This window comes from Cinclus cinclus, chromosome 1, assembly GCF_963662255.1.
Source record: "Cinclus cinclus chromosome 1, bCinCin1.1, whole genome shotgun sequence".
In the NCBI taxonomy this organism is placed as follows: Eukaryota; Metazoa; Chordata; class Aves; order Passeriformes; family Cinclidae; genus Cinclus; species Cinclus cinclus.
The window spans coordinates 20902643-20923231 of NC_085046.1; the positions used below are offsets into that span (position 1 = coordinate 20902643).

Consider the following 20589-nt stretch of genomic DNA (forward strand, 5'->3'; position numbering starts at 1 on the left):
TAGGCCCTTCCCTATTTTCACAGCTCTCCACTAGCCTAAAGAGGCTACATTGTTTTATCCTGTGGCACCCAGAGCTGCCCCCAGGGTTCCAGGTGAGGCTGCCCCAGAGCAGAGCAGAGCAGGACAATCCCCTCCCCTGCCCTGCTGGTGATGCTGTGCCCAATGCCCCCCAGGACAGGGTTGTCCTTCCTGGCTGTGAGGGCACTGCTGATTTATATTCAACTTTCCATCGACCAGAAACCCCAGGCCGATGGAAATGAGGTCTCCAGCCTCTCATTCCCCAGTCCGTCCGTACGTACGTCCAGAGTTGCACCGTCCCAGGCGCAGACCGGCACTCGCCCTTATTAAACTTCGCACAGCCGGTGCCTGCCCAGCCCTCCGACTGGTCCGGGTTTCTCTGCGGGGCCTGTCTGCCTTCGAGGGAGCCAGCAGCCCAGTCTCGCTTCCAGCTGTCCTTTTAACTTCACCGCCGGGCGCAGGGCGCACCGGACGGGCCAGGCCGCTCCCCTCCCGCCGCCCCGCCCCGCCCCGCCCCGCCCCGCGCGCCTTCCGGACCCGCTGCGAGGGGACGGGAGCGAAGGCGGCGAGGTGAGCCGGGGTCCGGGGCTGGTATGGTCGGGACCAGCGGGGGTCCCCGTCGGCCGCATTCCTCGGGGGTGCGGGGTAGAGGGGTGGGCTCAGCTCAGCTCAGCTGGGCTGTCTCCTTACACCCAGGCCCCGTCCGCCTGGGGCTTTCCTCGATGCGGGCCCTGAGCCGCTGTAAACACCGCTGTGGTGTCGCGGGCGTTGCGCTCGGTTCGGCCCGGCTCGGTCCGGCTCGTCTTGACTCGGCCCGGCTCGGCCCGGCCCCAGCCCGGAGCGCTGGGGTCGGGGCACGGCCGGCGCTCGGGCCGGGGCCTTGGGGAGGGTCTGCGAGGGGGCTCGGAGGGGCCGCCAGCCGGGCTGGGGGGAGATTCCCCCTTCCCCAGATACCCTCTAGTCTCGGGCGGGTGTCCCAAGGGTGACTGGCTGCTCCTTGGCAGAGAAAACGACAGTTCTCGAGCTGGCTAATGGAGACATGCTGGGAAAAGCACCAGTAGCCGCCTGGCCTTTGCTTCCCCCTGCTGTGTGTGTGCCTCTCGTGGCTGCGAGCCAACAAGAAACCCTCGGTCCATGCTTAGTCGGGGAACGTTTCCTGATATCTGTGTTTTACCGTGCAAATGGCAGGAGGCCGGAGCGGGGGAGAGAAAAGTGTTGGGTAGATTCGTCATCGAACGTGGGCTTCGTGAATAGTCTGGTTGTGCTGCAGATCTGCAACATGGAAAAGCAAGTGCTTGGATCCTCGGAGGAGCGAACGTTTCAGTACCAAGATTCTCTGCCTTCCCTGCCGGTACCTCCTCTTGATGAATCTTTGAGTAAATATCTTGATGCAGGTAATGATTTAATGTTGTAATGGTAGCATGTCGTGTGCTGTTGTAACCACGCTAATCTGAAGATGTTTGCTAAGTGATTGTAGAGACAGCTTGTACTGTAATTGGGGCGTGGAATACAGACGAGCTTAGAGTGCCAAAGGTCTTTTTCAGGCTCAAAACTGGAAATTAAGTGCCCAGCACAGCTTGAGTAAAAGTTTCCATTTAATCCCTAACTACCTTCCTTCAAGGGAATTTGGCATGTGGGAAAGTTAACTTTTTGGTTTGAGAGTGGATTTTTTTTATTACTTTTTATTTCTTCTCAAAAAAATAAAGCTGCTCTAATGAAAGATACCTTTCTCTTCACTTACACATTTTAGTTTTCATAACTGCTTGTTTATAACTGTGCTTACCCAGGGTCTTTTTTAAAAATCAGTTATTTAAAATATTTCATACTTAATATTAGCGAGAAAGAACATTTATTAACTATACGGTAGTACAGTGGTGAGCATTTTCACATAATTTAGCTTGGATACTTTCTGCCTTGGCATGTTGACTAATGTAAAGAACATCACAGAAAAGTTTTGAAAACAGCATCAGTGTATGAGTATCTAGTTTTGTTTGTAAAGAAGAAATTACTGTTTAGCTCTTTATTATATGTTTGGAATAGCAAAAATACATTATGGAGTATCTTGAGATTACTTTTCTCTATTTCTTCAGTAATTTTCCAAACTCTGAGACATGGAGTTTTTTCTAGATCATCTACTTTGTATCTTATCATCTTACAGGTTTACGCTAGTTCTAACAAAGTAAAACTTGGAGTTCTCTCCTTAGCAGAAACGTACTACACCAAGTTTTCCCTTTCCCAAAATAGAATTCCTAAAGTTTACTCTGAGTTCCCATTTATTCTTAGTACTGGAAATGGCCTGCTTTAGTGTTCCTTATATCAGTGTTTTTTGATGCAGAATGTTGAATTGGTGGGTTTTGAGCAAAAATGTTGTGTGTGTATGTGTGTCGAAAATAATGCCCTGTCTTTGCTGCAGTGCAGATTAACTAAAATTGTGCTGCAAGGGTAGCAATAACAACCTGCAATAACAAAACTGCTGTTTAGTTTTGTAAACCCATCTGTTTTTCCAGGTTAATAAATAACTCTCTCTTGGAGTGAGAAAATCTGGCAGTGAATTTATTTGGTCTTGTTTTTTGATTCTAATCTATTTTCATAAATGCCTTGTCACATGTCCCTTTCTTTTTTATGCTGAAGTTAGTTGCTGTTTACTGTTCCATGTGCGAAATCATTCTATAATTTTGACCACTGATGCTCTCTAGTCTCACTGGTGATGGAGAAAAGTTAGCCCAGCATTTGCTGCAGTCTCCCCTTGTACAAATATATTAATGTCAAAGTGTGCAGGACATATAGCTCTGTGAATTTCATTGCTTAAGCTTGTCAACAATTTAGAACCTCCAAATAATTCTTCATAGAGGCTTTAAATTAGTCCTGGGAAACCTTTCATTTGTTGGAGGAAGACTCTGGGCACTTGACATTAGTCAGGGCTCCTGCTGGTAAAGCACTTGTCTGTTTAGAGCCAGCTAACTAGAAAACCTGGACAAAGTATGTGTCAGAATATGCCTTATTTAAGGCTTTACAGTTGCTGCCTCTTCTTTGAGTAACCCTGTTTTGGAAGTAAGCCTTGGGCAGAGAAGGTGGCCACAGCTATGTTATTTAGCTTTCCAGCCCAGAGATTGAGATTCAGAAATATAGATTCAACATGAAAGTATGAATACTCAAACTTCCAGCTTCCCAGAGGGTTCCTTAGCTATGCAACTGAAGGTGTCTTTCATGGAATACTTCATGGGTAGGGCTGACCTCCTAATCAGAAAAAAATACAAGATATGTGGGCTGGAGAAATGCAAAAGCTTCACTGAACTCTGGTGAGAAAGGGGCCAAGTTCTGCTCCTTAACAGGGCTGCTTCTACATCTGATTAAATAGTTTTTAAACAGAAAGAGGCCCTGTAGTCATAGCATCATGTAGGTTGGGAAGAAGTCATCTGAACCAAATTTCTGCTCAAAGCTGGTCCAACTACAGCATGTTGCTCAGCCCTTGCTTTGCCAGGTTTTGTTTACTTAAAAGGGTGGAGACTGTTTCACTGTAACCTGTTCTGGTGTTTGATCACCCCCGTGATTGTGGGAGGGGAAAGGAAAATAACCAACAAACAAACAAACAAAAAAAACCCCAGCAATGACCAGAAACACCCCAAAACTTCACATTTTCCATGTCAGAAATGTTCTGTGTTCTACCTTTATTCCTTTATATTTTCTCGTATCCTAATTCTTTTTGTCTCTTAGAGGAATTATACTTTATCTTCACCAGGGCTTTCCATTCAGTTGAAGAGGGCAGCAAGGTCGTCTTCTCTTTGCATTTTCTTTGTAAGCTCAACAAACACAGTTCTCAGCCTCATCTCATTGTGCATTCCAGTCCCCTTGCAGTCTTAGTAACCTCTTTAATGATTCCACTAAATTAATGAGAGGTCTTTTCCAGCCTAAATGATTCTATGAATTGAGACTAGAACCAAATAATTTTGTTTCTTTTTCATTTTCTGTGTGAATATTGCTCTGTAATGACTTTGTAACCTGAATAACAGAGAGTAATCATCCTCTCTTTCGATAGTGTGTAATAATAAGGTCATTTTCTGGGAAACCTGAGTGTTGGACTACCCTCAGTCAGGGAAGGCTTTCAACTTCAGGGTGAGAAGTAATCTGCAAGAGAGTAAAGGTGAATGGCTCTGTTGCTATTACTGCTTTTTTCATTTGTGTTCACAAATGATGGTGTGCAATTCAAGCTGCATCTAGATGAGGTCTAGATGTTGTAGACACTGCCTGAATGTCCATAGCTGATCATCTGTGGTGGAGGTGTAAGGAGGATACTGGTACCTTTCCAGTTGTGATGGTGTTGTAGTGGAATTTTTGGAAGTCCCAACACAATTTAAACACAAGCATTATATGGTAATACTTGGAAGTGGATGTTCTGTCTTGCTGCCTAAGGTTGTTAGGATGTGTATTAAACTACATTTGTAGGTAATATTTGGCCCTCGCTCTCCATGTTTGTCCTGTGGAATAGAAAAAATATCACTAGGACTTGCATTATTGTTGTGGAGTACCTTAAGGAGACCAGGATATATTTGAAAATGGATCCTTATCTTTCACCTTAGAACAGGTAGTGCAAAATACTGAAATGCCTTATAAAATTAGGATTAAAATGGAATTATTTTGAAGAGAAGTGAGGATGACTTACCCTTGATAGATGATCAGTACTGAACAGATTGGACATGAAAAACTACATGGATCCTGTTGGGATGTGTCCATGAGTGCTGAGGCAGATGGTCTTTGTCTTTGGGAGACCACTTCTGATAATCTTTGAAAGTTCATGATTACTGGTGAAGGTTCCTGAGGAAAGGAAGAAAGCAGATGTTACTGTTGTCTTCAGGAAGGACAAGAAAGAAGATTTGGGTAACTACGGGCTTATCAATCTTGCTTTAATTCTTGGGAATTCCTGGCAGATCATCATGAAAACCATTTCTGAGCATATGAAGGACAAGAAGGTGATTGGGAATGGGCAGCATGGGTTTCTGAAGAGGAAATTTTGCTTGAGCGATGTGGTCACCTTTTATGATGCAGTGACTGTCTCACTGGATGAAGGAAGAAGAGTGGATATTGTTTATGTAGACTTCAGCAAGGCTTCTGGCACATTCAGAGCGTTTTAAAAATTCTTCATAGATGAACTAATAAAGTATCGACTAGGTATTGGACAGTCAGATGGGCTGGAAATGATATCATCTGTTGGGCTCAAAGGTTTGTGATCAGCAACACATATGGCAGCTGTAGACCAGTCTCTGATGGTGTACACCAGGGCTCCACTAATTTTTAAATGGTCATTAGTGATGATGGGACATGCATGATGGGACAGAGTGTACTCTGAGTTTGAGAGCTTCCAAAGCTGGAAGGACTGGCTGATAGACCAGATGGTTGTTATGCCATCAGAGGGAGCCTCATGAAGCCAAACTAACACAGGGAAATGCCAAGTCATTCACCTAGGAGAGAGCTTGCCACAGCAGCACAGGCTAGGGCCTAGAGCCTGGATGCAGAAGAACCCCTGGGGTCTGGTAGACATGAACTGGCATGTGGCCTTCCAGCAAGGCATGTCAGTAGCCTTTGAGACTCCTTATAGAAGGAACATTGCCAGCAGGTACAGAGAAGTGATCCTTTCCCTTGGTTCAGTGCTGTGGAGGACACATCTGCTGTTCTGTGTCTGTTTCTGGGCTCCTCGTACAAGCAAGATAAGGACATACTGTAGTGAGCCCAGAGAGGAACTGTGACAGTGATTGAGGTCTTGGATTATCTGACATATGAGAAGAAACAGAGAAAGCTAGGATTATTCAGATCTTTGCAGTATGTGTGATTTCTCCTTCTTGTGGAGGAGTAAATAAGAAAATAAGATAGAGCCAGACATCACAGTAATATCCAGTGACAGAATAAGAGGTGCTGGGCACAAACTGAAATACAAGAAATTCCTTTTAAACATAAGAAAACTCCTCTTATTGCAATAGTAGTCAAGCAGTGAACAGGCTGCTACCTAGGAGGCTGTAGAGTCTTCATGCTTGGAGATACTTAAAACCCAGCACGGTTCTAAGCAACTTGCTGCAGTTGACCCTGCAGAAATGAAGTGTTGGACAAGATAATCTCTAGATTTGTTAAGAAGAGAAAGATAGTGGTTGCAGGCAAGCAGACATGATTGCAGCAAGACAGAGTTAAGATTTAATACTTAGGTTAACTAAGTATTTGAGACCTTGTCCTGCTGAAACTCGGTTGTTGCTTGCAAAAGATAGCTGAGAGATGATGCAGATGCTTGTTTAAATTTTCGTAATTGTGTATCTTTCTTTGTTTCTTAACAGCTATAAATCAATTACAGGGTTACCAGTAGCAAGAAATTAAATAATGGTAGTGTCCAGCAGCCTCAAAAATTATTTGGACCTGATTGTGTAGGCACTGAATCACCAGAAACACACCTTGCACACAGCCCTCCATTCTGTTTACCATGACTTCACAATCTTAAGTATAAATATAACAGAAAATGCATTATGCACATAAATACTTTATACACCAGGTGAGTATAGGAAAAAATTAGATGTGCCTGTATGGAGACTATCAGCAGAGCCTGTTACTGACCATGGATTTCATGGTAAAAAGTCTTTAAGGAGTGTTTAGATTGAAATGATGACTAGTTTTGCAGATGTGTATGGAGGAGTTTGTCCTATAAGGCCCACGATCTGAGAGAAACCCAAAAGGATTTAAAACCAGAAAAACTGTCTACCAGTAAGTGCATTTGCTCTCAATCAAAGGTGGATGTAACACAGGGACAGTGAATGAGAATTGATGGACAAGTTGCTTGTAGACCATGAATGGACTTGAAAATACAGGCAAGTAGCTTGTAGTTGGTACAGTAGGGTGGTAGATGTGTATGTTCAATGTGTTAATTTACAAACAAGTTCCAGTAAATTTAATTACTTGGAAGAACTCTGTAGTACTTACAGATGTAAATATATCTGATTTAGTTATATGGTAGGTATTTCAGGTTTTCAGCAGTTACTTTAGTCTGCTATTGTCTGTATTTATTTAAAAATATGTATTTATGTTTTATTAGAACATACTGATTTATTTACAGATTTTTGAGAGGTGTTTAAAAGGTGTTTTTCCTTCAAATACTTGTTTTAGAAAAAATAATTTTCATTCACTCCCTCGCCTATGGATATCTGAATCTTGGAATAAATCTTAGTATGCAGTTGTCTTTAAAATAAAAACATTTTCCTTTTACAGTGAAGCCATTTTTAAATGACGAAGAATATCAAAGAACTGAGGACATAGTGAAAAAATTTGAAAATGGCATTGGAAAAGAGTTGCATCAGAAATTACTGGAAAGAGCTAAAATGAGAAGGAATTGGGTGCGTATTCAGATGTGTAAGAAATCTTAATTCAGCTTGTGGAAAGTTGGTTATTCAGCATGTAACTTAAAGAATCATTTCACTTTTTAAAATCTTTAAATCTTCCATATATCTGCCACTTGACCTGGATATGAACTTATTCACTTACATGCGTGTCATTTTATTTTTAAAACCTGAGTGGCTAAGAGAGCTCCCTAACTGAAATTTGAAGTTATTTACCAGCTTTTGAATGCTTTATCTGTTGGTCTCTCCTTCTATGACATCTGTCCCTTCTCTCTCCACCCTGCAAAAAAGCCCAAAAACAAACAAGCAAATAAAAAAACCCAATGAAACCAGCCCTGGAATTCAGAGTTTGGATTCTTTCTTTTTCTTCCCAGGAGGAAGTTATGTGGTAGCATTTTAAAGTTGTCTTTCAGCAGAGAGAGAGATACAAGGAAGGTCATTATCAAGTGGCATTCATGAGGGCTGTCTAAATCCTAACAAGACACACTTCAGAGTGGGGATTTTCAGGTAGTGGCAGAAAATGTACATTATGAACTGTCTCTCTCAGGTCCCTTCTCAGCACAAGTCTGTCCTTCTATTCCTTCTATTCTTCATGGAGTAGTCTGTGATATTGACAGCAGCCACACCTGACACCTGCATGAGTTTAAGATGATGAATATCAGGGAAGAAATACAATAATTTATAGTTTAATATTCTTAAGCAGCACTGAATTTAATTTCAAGCTTGAGAACTGAAGAGCTAAATGTGTCATTATCTTCAGCAGTTAGTTTTGAACCACTGTCCTGCCTTGTGTTATATAGGACCTACTATTCAGAGTATTAAAATAAAAAAGTAAAAAGCAGGCAGTTGAACGGTTACATAATTATTAGAGAATTACTGAATAACAATAACTTCTGATATTTAACATTTTTCATTTCAGCTGGAGGACTGGTGGCTGAATGTGGCTTATCTCGATCTTCGCATCTCAACACAAATATACTGTAATATGGGAGGCCCTGGTCCCTATATTGAACACTGCTGGCCACCAAAAGAGGGCACTCAGATAGACAGAGCATGTATAAACATATGGCACACCCTGAAATACTGGGATCTATTACGAGCGTAAGACTTTAAGAAAAAATAATTGATCCTAAATATTGATTGTCTGTGTGTCCCTTAATTGCATATGTGTGTTCATGTCCATTGGAATGCATTCTTTGCCGTAATAGGTTTGTCTTACCTTGATTTAATTCCATCATTGTAATTTCTCTTGCTTAATGCTGCTGTGTTTGTTGCTACAGAGAGAAGGTTGCCATAGAGAGATCTGGGAATACTGTTCTGGACATGAATCAATTTCGAATGCTCTTCTGCACTTGCAAAATTCCTGGACTTACCAGAGACTCTCTTGGCAGTTATTTTAAAACTGGTAAATAAATGAAAATTGGTGGTTAATACAAGCAAGTAATTTTTATTAATATGCTGAAGGAGTGGTCAGTTTAACCATAACATTTTTGCTTTCTTGAGTGCTATATCAGCCACTGGTTGTAGAGTGTTTATGTAATGAAGCCAAGAAGGTATCTCATCTACAAATGCCCTTTTTGGTCCAATATTTAGTCCTTATCAAATAAGAGCTCTGTGTATTATAAGTATGTGTGGATTCAGCAAGGAACACTTGTTTCAGCAGAGGGAATTCCTGCCTACAACAGACACAAATAAATTTTTAATTTAAGTAAAATTTTCTACTAGATAATGGCAACAGCTTGAAGTAGTTTGCAACACTGGAAGTTAATGTGTGACTTCTGTTGGCTTTTAAAATATCTTCAAGTTTGCGGAATTGAACAAAAAAGTCTGTAGGACTTGCTGAGTTTTTTCTGTATCTGTCACTTTACCCCCAAGGTTAGATTTTCATTTGTTCCTGGTTTTCGTTTCAGAGGCTGAAGGTGAATGTCCATCTCACTTGATAGTCCTGTGTCGAGGTCGAGTATTTGCATTTGATGCTATGCATGAAGGCAGCATGCTGACTCCTCCAGAGATTTTCAGGTTTTCAAAATGCTTATTTTAAATGAGCTATCTTATATTTAAGCTACATACAAAAGAGGCTTTTTTCTTCCATTCCTTTGACCCCAAAGAATTAGGTATGAGAGAGACTACAGCTTCTCCTTTAGCTGAAAGGTTCAGATTTGAGTAAATCCTTGTTCAGTGGATGGCAACTTCTTTCCGTGTACTATTGTAATACATCTGTAGAGCATCATACAAAAGGGCTGAAAGAAGATACTTCAGTAGGAAATGCCATTTTTTTCTGTTTTTTTTTTTTTTAATGTGGAATTAGTAGGATTAAAGCTATCATCATTCCTTCCAGGTACAATCTGCATTGCTACTTAATCATTATCAAAGTTGAAGAACTCTTGTGTTGAACTCTCCTGTTACATATAGACATAGTTTCAGCATAAGTCTCTTGTGACTCATTTGGGATCTATATGCCTCTCCTTACTAAAGAAGGGTTGTTAATTTTGCCAGGGAATAACTTAATGCAGTTGTCAGAGTGCTACTCATAGTGCACAACAGAGGGCTTGTAATTAAAATTGGCAAAAAGTGGATGGCCAAATTGCTCAGGCAAGACAAACCTAATTAGAAAAGCTAAAAATCACTTTTTAAAAATAGTCTGGTACTTTAATACCTAATGTTTTAACATTTACATTTTTAATTTTTTTAGTTGTACCTGTTAAATCAAGCCAGTAACAAAAAATGAACACTTGGAATACAGGCAAAACCCCCAAAATCTGTTGTCTATAGGAAGGGCAGGTTGGGTTTGGTGGGGCTTTTTTTTTTTTTTTGTTTGGCTTTTTTTTTGCAACCTCATAATGGATATATTATATTTTTGATACTATGTAACTAATGATCAATAGTGAAGTTTAATAGGCAAGAGTGCCAGAACAAGGAACAAGCCAGATTAAATGCCTATAATTTATGGAGTTTCTTTAACTTTGAGAATAGCATGTGGAAAACTGAATTTGTAAACTAGAACTTACCCCCCTTTTTTATTTGTTTTCTAAAAAAGAAGGTAGGAGGAGAATTGCTTTTGTGTAGTTCATACTCTGCATTCAGGATGTACTGTAGCAAGTGTTCTGCTATCTTGTGGGGAAGGTTTGCCCTCTATGTGATTAGTTGCTGTAAAGCTGCAGTATGGCACATATCTGCTGCTCTGAACAGTCTCAACCTGCACTGTTGGAGTCTTAAATCTGCTTTTAAATTAAGTGTGTAATAGTGCTTTAGCACTACGATTATTTATGTGTGTTTCTCTTGGGCTTGTAGGTGCTGAATGACTAAAAACTGAGCAGGTATTCAGTTGCCCTTAGAATCTAGGGGAGCTGATTCATGCTTCCTGAAAATTGACACTGGCTTGTGAATGTCAAATGAAAATTCCAGCTTTGCAAAAAAAGAGAGAGAGATGCAAGGTGACTTTTACCTTCTCTCCATCAGTTGTTAACTTCAGTTTTTGAAATCTTCTCAAAGGCAACTTACGTATATACAGAAGAGATGTTATAGTGAACCAGATGGACCAGGACTGGCAGCCCTAACAAGCAATGAAAGGACCAAATGGGCAGAGGTAGGAATACTTCAGTAGCTGGTTCCTGGGAAAAGCATTGTGATCACTGGAAAAACATTATTTCACTTAGCTTTGTCTTTTTATGCCTTCTAGTTACGGGAATATTTGATTCATCTTGATCCAAAGAACTTAGCTCTTCTGGAAAAAATTCAAAGAAGTTTGTTTGTGGTTGGCCTTGATGATTCTAGTCCCCATGCAACTCCTGAGGACTACACCGAGGTAGCTAACAATTTTTGATAATTCATATCTGATCATCTTTACATAAAGTTTTCTCCTGCATACATACAGAAGTAGCAGCTCTTGCTCTTTCAGAGCAGCAAAAAGGAAGCAGATAAATATGCATAAAATGTGTTCTTTTGATCCATAGGAAAACTTAAATGGTTTTAATCATTAGGACATTGGAAGTGGGAATGGCTGAAATCTACCTTCATAACTTTTTAGCCCTCTATCCTTCAGGGTCTTGAAAGACATAGTAATTAACTTTTTATCACACTTCTAATTAATAGCTTGGCACTATAATCACGTTTCATCTTGAACTGGATGAAAATGCCATCTGTCAGGGAGGTCTTTCCATCTTAATGTAGACTAGGTTTAGCTTACAAAGATTGGCAGTGTTCTTGGTGTTTTTTAATTCTTCACAGTGTGTTTCTTCTTCCTTAGCTTACAAGGCTGGGGCTAACAGGTGATCCGACTGTGCGCTGGGGAGATAAATCCTACAATAGCATATTCTTTTCCAATGGAACCTGTAGTGCATTCTGCGATGTAAGTTAAATTTATTTCCATCTTCTGAATATTTATTTACTGATTCCCCCTTCAGAGTATTATTTTAAGTGCTTAAAGTGTTACTGTTTAGTATAGCCTTGTTTACATGGCACCTGGTCTGGTAAGTTTCAAAAAGCAGTCTGCTTTCTCGGGTTCTTTGCTCTGTCATGGTGTTTGCTATTACACCATACTTGAATTAACAATGGGATCTGAAGTCATAATATTATTTCTGAAAGTATTTAATTAGGAGTTTCAAAGGAAAAAAATACAATGCACAAGAAGGCTTAAAATTAACTCTTTGTTTGATGTATCCATTTGAATAGCTGTGTTTTTTAAACTTACAGTATTTTAAACTCATTATTGCATGGCCAGAAGGGCTTATATTTTTCCTTAAACCTGCCTTTTCATAGCAGTAGTACACTGTGCTTCCTTGTCCAGCTGCAGAGCAGTTAAAATGGTGGGTGGACTTAAAATACTTCTGTATTTATTGCAGAACTATAAAACAAGGGCAACACTGTGCAGTAAAGCTGTTGGTCTGCAGGAAAAAGAATGGGATAGGGAGAAAAGCAGAAGTTTGATCTTGCTGTTACGCAAAGTAATGTAATGTATTCCCTTATCTGATTCTAGCATTCTCCTTTTGATGCCATGGCTTTAATTACCATGTTATCTTATGCTGAAAAGACCATCATTGAAAATGAGGGAAAATGGAAGGTATCTATCCTTTATAAACTTCCAAGCTTATCAGTTAATGTGTCTTTTCTTATGGATAAAATTTTCCGGTTTTGTGTCTTTCTGTTTTCATCCAGGGATCAGATAATGTGAGGGATATTCCATGGCCAGAGGAACTTATATTCACAGTGGATCCAAAAATTATAAATGAAACTGAATGTACTAAAGAACTGTATTACAAGAAGGTGAAATTTACTCCTGGTTCTCTTAGTTGTAACGGATACTATTTTTTTTTTCATTCTATTTATGTGTTTTTAGTTTGTCTTTTTTCATGCTGGAGAAAAGAAATGAATATATTACTGATTAATTCATGAATTTAACACCATGGTTAAATTTGTTATGCTGTGATTTATGCTGAGTGTGTTTTATATGGAGTGGACCAAGTTTTGATATTTTTTGACTTCTGTTGTTTTTCCTCTTTTGGTATGACAGGTATCTGACTTGCAGCTGGTGTCTTACCCCTTCACATCCTTTGGCAAAGCATTGATTAGAAAGAGGAAACTTCATCCCGATACGTTTGTGCAGCTTGCCCTTCAGCTAGCTTATTACAAGTGCCATGGACGGTAAGAAAATACCAGATTAGGAATAAAAAATCAGTTTATTGAGTAGAGGTGTGCAGTGCCTTTGCAAAGTTAGTATGTAATTTGCCATGGGGATGTAAGAATGAAGAACTAAGGAGTTTTTACAGTAACAGTTGTGTAGAGTCATACTTGTTTCAGAAGATTTGTGTTCTTGTGCCCATAGAGATAATGCATACACATATTATGGAATGGATGGTGGAACAGTCTGTGAAAACTTGAACTTCAGCCATACAAAGGAAACACTTGGGTGAACACGAAATGCACAGTGGGTCAGGATTCTCTAATAGCTGTTCAAATGTAGAAGAGAGTTTTGTCTGTAGCATGTGACAGTCATCAGTAAAATGTTTTGTCTTCTAAGCCTGTAAAAGGCCTCACAAACTTCAGTGTCTCACTTTCTTTAGCACTATTGGATGCAAAGGTTTGGGCAGAATAATAGAGATGGAGATAGTACCTGCCTCTGCATTTTTGGATGTGGCATTTAATTCTGTATTATTGATTAAAAGGTGTCCTTCGTCTTGTTATTGGTGTTCCCAAATTTCTGTTAGCTAACTAGCACTCATTATGGCTTGTGTAAGTCATTACTGACCAGCAGAGTATTGCTTGCTTCAGAAGGAGGAGGGTTTCATCATAGGAGTGTGACGTTTAGTCACTGGTGAGATGTAGCTCATCAAAACAAAGGTTGGTAGATCTTGGTTTTCTGAACATCAGGACATTAATTATCTGACTAAAATAGCCTTGGTCTGTTGTAAACATGCAAGTATGTTTCATGTAGGTTGTATAATAAGTGTCATAGATATAGGCTATAAGTATATAGACTGTCATAGAGCTGGAGTTGCTCCATGTAAAAGCTGGATGGCTGTCAGTATGCAGCAGGGAAGGTTTTGACCTTTTCCCTCTAAATGCTTTGGAACACATTGCTTGTTTCAAATATGTCTCTTAATTTATGAGAGTTTGGATGGTGTAGGTGGAAGTATACAGTGAAACTGAAGCTTGTGTAATTTCAGCTATTTTTACTAGAGGCTGGTACATCTGTAGTCTGCAGAAAATATCCATGGCAATGCAGCCTTCAAGGTATGATTATAGTACTGGCACTTTTTTTCAGTCATCTGTCCCATAAAAGCATTTAGAGTTGCTTTGTGGCTCTTTTTCAGACCTACAACTTAAAGAAAATTAATGGGTTTCTGGTACTTGTAACTGATCTAGATGTGCAAGATCTTTTGCAGGACTTTCTTAGTCCTTGAGATAGCAAATAGTTTTGTTAAGTTAATGAGACACTCTTCCCTGATTTTTGTTCTTAGTCCGGGCTGCTGTTACGAAACTGCCATGACCAGGCGTTTCTATCATGGCCGCACAGAGACCATAAGACCATGTACTGTGGAAGCAGTGGAATGGTGCAAATCCATGCTGGATCCTTCTGAAAGTGTAAATACTGAAATCCTACTTTAATTGCTATTTATTTAGAAGGCCTGTCATCTGAACCACTTCAAACTCGTTTTTCTGTTGCCTCATTGATGGGAGTTGGTGCCTTTCCAGGGAGACAAATTTCAAACATTGGGTTGCTTGAACTCTGATTCTGGTCCTTGTGACTGAGATGTGCTGTCATGTGTGGGCTTGCTTGGTTTTCTTTGCTATTTACCTTTTGGGCTCATGAATGTAACTATCTCAAATTACATTCACACTGATTTATTTTACACCTCAAAAAGTTGCTGGGTTGGCGCCAAAGTATTCTGCTGTGCAGTTGTTCTGTTGTTCTAATTTTCAAGTGAAATCAGGAAATGTTTATCTAATAGTTGCATCTGAGAGCAAGATTGAAAGATGTTTGTGTCCTAGTGGTAACAGGGGTGTATTCCAGAGTATGTCTCTGAGTAGCTGAACCAGAGACCTTTTCTTTTCCCAGTGACTAGCCCGTGGTGCTTGGCTGGCAAAGCAGGTCATGCCTTGCTTGCCAAGCAAGAGCTCTACTAAAGCTCTGTTGCCCTCACTGTCCATTTCTCAGAGCCTGAGAAATTAAGCAAGGAGAAGGTTTTTGAGACAAAGGGCAACACATCTTTAGAAAAATTAAAGGTTCTATATTATTAATGCATCTGTAAAGCATAGAGGAAGACATTTGTCAGAAAGCATGTGTGGTTAATATTTCTGGCCTTTAACAGCACAGTTTCTTGGTCTTCACTGGCTTTTTTTGGCATGTACTGTAGTTTTAAAGCTCAGTTTTCTGGCCATCTTCCAAATCTGCTTTCCTGTTCTAAATATGGATTCCTATTATCTCCCTGCTACTCAGTTACCTTGTAACCAATTACCAGCCTTCTGTGGTTACTACTACTACTACTAGTGTGTAAGTTTCAGCACTTGCTGTGGCCTTTTTTCTCTTTGTAACATTAAATAGCATCTCCAGATACCTCCCTGTTGTTTTGTTTGTTTGCTTGCTTTTTATACTAACTCCTGGAGCTTGAAAAAAATCTGTTCAATAGTATTGAAATTAACATGCTTAAAAGTCTTTATGTAATTTTTTATACCTTCAAGTCAGATGCTTTGAAAATAAGCCTTTTGTCTTAAATTTTCTTTTGCCCTTTGTCAACTTGGTAGCTTGATTTTTATCCAAATCAAGCAGCTGCTGTCCTTGTTGCACATTCTCTGCTGCAGCCTCTTGTGTGATGAATAAAAGGAAAAATAGTGCTTCTTAAGTAGTCAAAGAGTTATCAAGATCCAAGGCCTTAGAAATCAAGATCTTGAGCATTTTTGGATTGTTTCTCAAGTCCTGCTTTACAAAAAAAAAACCATGTTATTTGTATTCTCTCTGACTTTAATATGTAAGTTTTAGTATAAACTTGAAAAAAACTTAATGTTGGGCAGGATTGGCAATCAGCAGAAAACCTTTGGGAATGCACCTAGTAGGAGCTAGTGTCCTTCTGAATAAATGGTATTATAGAAGGTTTTTGGGTTTGAACACTGTAGTTCATACTGATTCCATTGATTCAGATTATTTGGGAAAGAGCATGAGGTTTAGAATATTATTCAGTTCAAAAGTAATCTGGGTAAGTGAACAAAGATACGGGAAACAACCAAGCCCATTTTCCTGAAAAGGGAGTTTGGGTATGGAAGAAAGGGTTTGACAGAGGTTCTTATGTACCTGTCTATTTCCTCCATTTTCTTCTATCTAAAATTGTTAGAAACTATGAGAGGGGAAAACCTGCTCATCTGTGATTGCTGATGTGTTACTCATTTGGATTGATTTTTCTATTTCTCTCTTTTTTTCTTTTCTTTTTAATCCTGACTCTGGCCTACTTTACAGAATTATCAACGGCTACAACTGATGCATAAGGCATTTGCAAAGCACAATAAAATGAGGAAAGAATGTGAAAATGGAAAAGGTACTCTGGGATCAAAATTTTTGGGCCTTCTTCCTTCATGTGGATGAAAAGAGAATATCATTGTATGCTAGTACATATTCTCTGTCTCCTTATTTTCAACCTGAATAAAAAATACCCCTTAACATTTTATACTTTAATTTTGGGAAGAAGTAAAACCTAGTCCTTGCACCCATCCTTGTACCCCAAAAATTGGTACAACTGTAATATTTATTCAGTTTTTCTGCCCAGCTAAACAGTACTTTGGAATATCTTCCAGTCAAATATGTGCTTGATTGTAAAGTGAAAAAGTTGGTCTTTAGGACACAGAAGAGATTTGGGTGAGACTCTAACCCAACTGTATTAGTGCTGTACACTCTTCTGTGAATAAGAAAGAGTAGCTGGAAAATGAACCTGATGAACTTCATACCTTCTCCAGCCTTCTTGTTGTGTTATCACAATTCAGAGCAGTCGTGGCCCTAAAAGCCTTTTCTCTGTGTTGCTATAAATGCCCATGGGTCCCTTCCACCGTGAGGAACTCTTCCTCCTTGACTGAAGTGGGAGTTTTCTTGGGTTTTGTTTTCCACAGGAACTGTGCTGGGTTTCTGTTCCTTTAATAATTTGCTTCTGAGCTCAGTGCTACAAGTTGAAAGTGTTGAAGACCTCTTAGATCAAATTACATGGGAAATGTTTTTGGATGCTGCAATATGATGTTGCTGTTTATCTGTCCTTCAACTGCTATTTGAGCTCCCAGCTGTCCAGACCAGAAGAAGCAGAAAAATTGGGAATGCTGCTGTCAATGATTTTGCATTTGTATTTTTTTGACAGGCTTTGATCGACATCTTCTGGGTCTCCTGCTCATAGCACAGGAGCAAGGACTGCCAGTGCCAGAACTCTATGCAGATAAGGCCTTCACAGCCAGGTAATTCATATTCTTGTCCCATGGGAAGTTGTATCCCTTGATAACAATGCCTTTGTCACACTGGCCTTATGTGTGCTGATTTCTTGGTCTCTACAATGAAATAACTGTTTTGTCAAATTCACTTTGTTTTAAATTATTTTCAAAAGTGCTGCTTTTGTTTTGTGTTGTTTCACAGTGGAGGAGGTGGGAATTTTGTCCTTTCAACTAGTCTGACTGGCTACACTAGGTTTAGTGGATCTGCAGTCCCTATGGTACAACATGGCTATGGCTTTTTTTATTCAATTAGAGATGACAGGTAAGGATATCATTTCATTTTGAATATGGCTTTGCATTTGTTGCAGAGGAAAAGGCAGCTAACAGCTAGAATGAGGAGAGGAAAATACCCAAGAAATATGGCTGAATGTGTCAGAAGAGATTGTGAAGTGAGGTACATGAGAATAGAGGCATTGCCATTCTGGGAAAGCACGTGTGGGAAGAAGAAGGAGTGGTGAAGGGCAAGTGAGCACCAACATACTGACAATAAGCAGAAATGAAGAGTAGGGTAGCTGAAAGAAGGAGCAACAAAAGGACTTTAAAATAGATTAACTTTAAAATAGCCTGTCATTTTAGAGATAATTTTGTAACATGTAAAGGTGTTTTTTGGCTGAGCTAGAGCAGATAAGAGGACAGGTGAGCACACTGCCCATCATTCTTGGCAGTGACACACATCTTGACTCAAACCAGACCTTTTTGACAAGGAGAGGCTAAAACATTTGGCTTCACTTCTCCAAAAATCATACAATTTGAAAAGATACAACTTTGTCTTAACTGGTCTTACGGACAAAAATTACTGTTTTTTTGTGAAATTTAAACCTACTTTGGTTAGAATGTGTAGAGATAAATTGCTAGTTTAGGTTTAATTCAAATGACTTTTTCCTAAAGCTAGACAGGGGTTGTGTGCCCATTCAAATCAGTTTGAGATATAAACCATTAATACTTTGATCTATGGCTCTTCAAATAAATTAAACTAGATCAAGACATACCTTTTATTAGATAAATAGAAAAGAAGTACCTAAAATCTTAAACTAATTGCAGAAAAAGAAGTATAATTCACAGTGTTTTCGAATATAAGCAGAAAAGTTGTGTGATTGTGTATGTAATAACAGGTATTAAAACAAAGTATCTGATTTTAATATTTGTCAACATCATTGCTTACTGAAGGCACTAAGAATCTGAGTCCTCTTTTAATGTTGAGACAGTATGTTTATGTGACAATTTTTACTTCAGAATTTATGTCAATAATTCCACATTTCAGGACAATTTGTTTGACTTTATCCTAGACCTTGACAGTTAAGCTCAGTGACTTCACTGTTTTCTATATTGGTAGGATCGTTGCTACCTGTTCTTCTTGGAAATCCTGTCCAGAAACTGATGCAGAAGTGCTCTGCAGAACTCTGTTCCAGTGTTTTCATGATGTGCTGCAGTTAACAGTTACAGCTCAGCTGTAAGCTTGATAATGATGCAAGAGGCTTTGCAAGCTCGCAAATTGTATGTAGTACTTAAACAATGAAATGCTACTCAAGAGTACTGTTATATTCAAGACATTTAATGATCTATGTGGTATCTATCTATTTTTATGAGATTTATTGTGGTAACACTACCCACTTAAGAATAATGTAGCCATTTGCAACAGCAATGCAAGCAGTAGTACCTTCTCTGTGTAGAACAATGCAATATTAAATATGCCACAACAATGCAAACATACTTAGGGATGGGATGTTAGAGTGGAAAATTGATGGGAGACCTGTATTTATGATCTTAGTAGTCACATGTAGAATAGTTTGTAGTCTACTGGTAGTGTTTATGACAGTGGAGCACTTAATTGTGTACTTAAAAGTAACCACACTATCCTCTCATGTGATTATGCTTCCTATTCAGAGTGGTTAAGGAAACAGAATGCCTCCATCAGGTTATGTGGTATTTTATGAGTTACCTTTCATTTTTTGCTATCAGGATTATACCAAATAAATGTTTTATCCATGGATGGGGATGTTCCCACTACATTTTTAGTATAAGAGCACTACAGTTTGAATCATTTTGAAAAAGAATCACTCGATAATAAAGACAGAATGCAGCATGAGTTTTTCAAATTTCTCAGTTTTCATTCACTAGTGAACTGTGAATATCTGCTGCTTTACACTAATAATGCACAGTAAAAGTAAGCACTGAATAGAGTTTGATACAGTTCTCAGGATTTTAATACTTGATTCCTCTGAGCAACTTTGTATTTTCCTGTTACAGAAATAAAATTTTCTAAAAAATCAACCTTGTCTTAATTAATTTATGGCTGGACTGCTTAACATAGTGTAGCAACATTGTGAGAGAGAGATGATCTTGGTGACAGGTGAATTTGAAGGAGAGATTCTGAAGTACCCATTGCTTTTTCTCTGGCTTTCAGATTTTCAGAGAGATCAAATACTATTATTTATTTTATAGAAACAAAACCACTTTTCACTAGCATGGAACCAGTCTCTGCAGTCTGGAAGCTCTGTTGCATATTTTTGTCCACAGTAGCAAGAACACTTCCCCTTTTGATTTCCTCTCTCTATGCCTGACACTTCAGTCCAGGGTATGTTACATTGTGTCTCGATACCTCAAAAAATGTTGACGTCCTTTCAGCCTTTGTTTTCTTTGCCTTTACTGAGCTGCCTGTACATCTTGTCTCAATTATATCTGACAACCATTCAGTGTTTAACAGTTTGAGATCTTCCAAAACTCATAGACAGAAAGAATCCATCCCTGTTCTGCAATGCTTATAATAACTCAGCCTCTTTCTCAGAGGTAAATTACTTTCTCAAATCTTAGGGACAGTGAAGCCTATGTCTTCATTATGCTGTGATTTCTGTGAGGTGGATTAGGATTTTGGATCAAGCTGTGAATGATTATTTTTATTCTTTATAAGTTCTGTCTGATAGTTACAATCTTTCACCCCTCAACTGGGTAAATTTCGTTGCAGTTGTGATAAGGACATTTTGCTTTGAACATTCATTCCAAACAGCCTGAAGTCTGATGAAGGGTATAATTTTGCATGTATTTGCATTTATTTTTCATACACTTTCTCATGCCTTTCTGAGCATTTCTGGGAACATAGAAATCCTGACAGAAGTACAGAAAAAAGACTTTTTCAGAAAATGAATCATTGAGAAAATGGCATTAAGTCACCAGTATATCCAGAGTTTCCTGTTCAGCTGAGAGTCTGAGCCTTGCCTAGAGAAACTGAAGCCAGAAGAGTATCCAGGGA

General features: G+C 39.2%; 1 protein-coding gene across 3 annotated transcripts; it reads left to right on the forward strand.

Moving 5' to 3' along the window:
• The first annotated feature begins 556 nt into the window (after positions 1 to 556).
• On the forward strand, positions 557 to 19606 carry CROT (carnitine O-octanoyltransferase). 3 transcript variants are annotated; one of them, XM_062507718.1, is made up of 17 exons: positions 557 to 588; positions 1207 to 1412; positions 7258 to 7382; positions 8305 to 8486; positions 8666 to 8790; positions 9296 to 9404; positions 10878 to 10971; positions 11065 to 11190; positions 11632 to 11733; positions 12361 to 12444; positions 12540 to 12647; positions 12895 to 13025; positions 14342 to 14465; positions 16333 to 16411; positions 17216 to 17309; positions 17485 to 17604; positions 18676 to 19606. In XM_062507718.1, exons 2-17 carry the CDS (start codon positions 1298 to 1300, stop codon positions 18794 to 18796), a joined length of 1839 nt encoding a protein of 612 aa, XP_062363702.1. In that variant the 5' UTR covers positions 557 to 588; positions 1207 to 1297; the 3' UTR covers positions 18797 to 19606. The 3 variants fall into 3 exon arrangements, 2 of the variants coding, with proteins under 2 accessions (XP_062363702.1, XP_062363714.1); XR_009933912.1 differs by lacking the exons at positions 16333 to 16411; positions 18676 to 19606 and having other exon boundaries at positions 17485 to 17578; XM_062507730.1 differs by lacking the exons at positions 16333 to 16411; positions 17485 to 17604; positions 18676 to 19606 and having other exon boundaries at positions 17216 to 17455.
• The last annotated feature ends 983 nt before the right edge of the window (positions 19607 to 20589 follow it).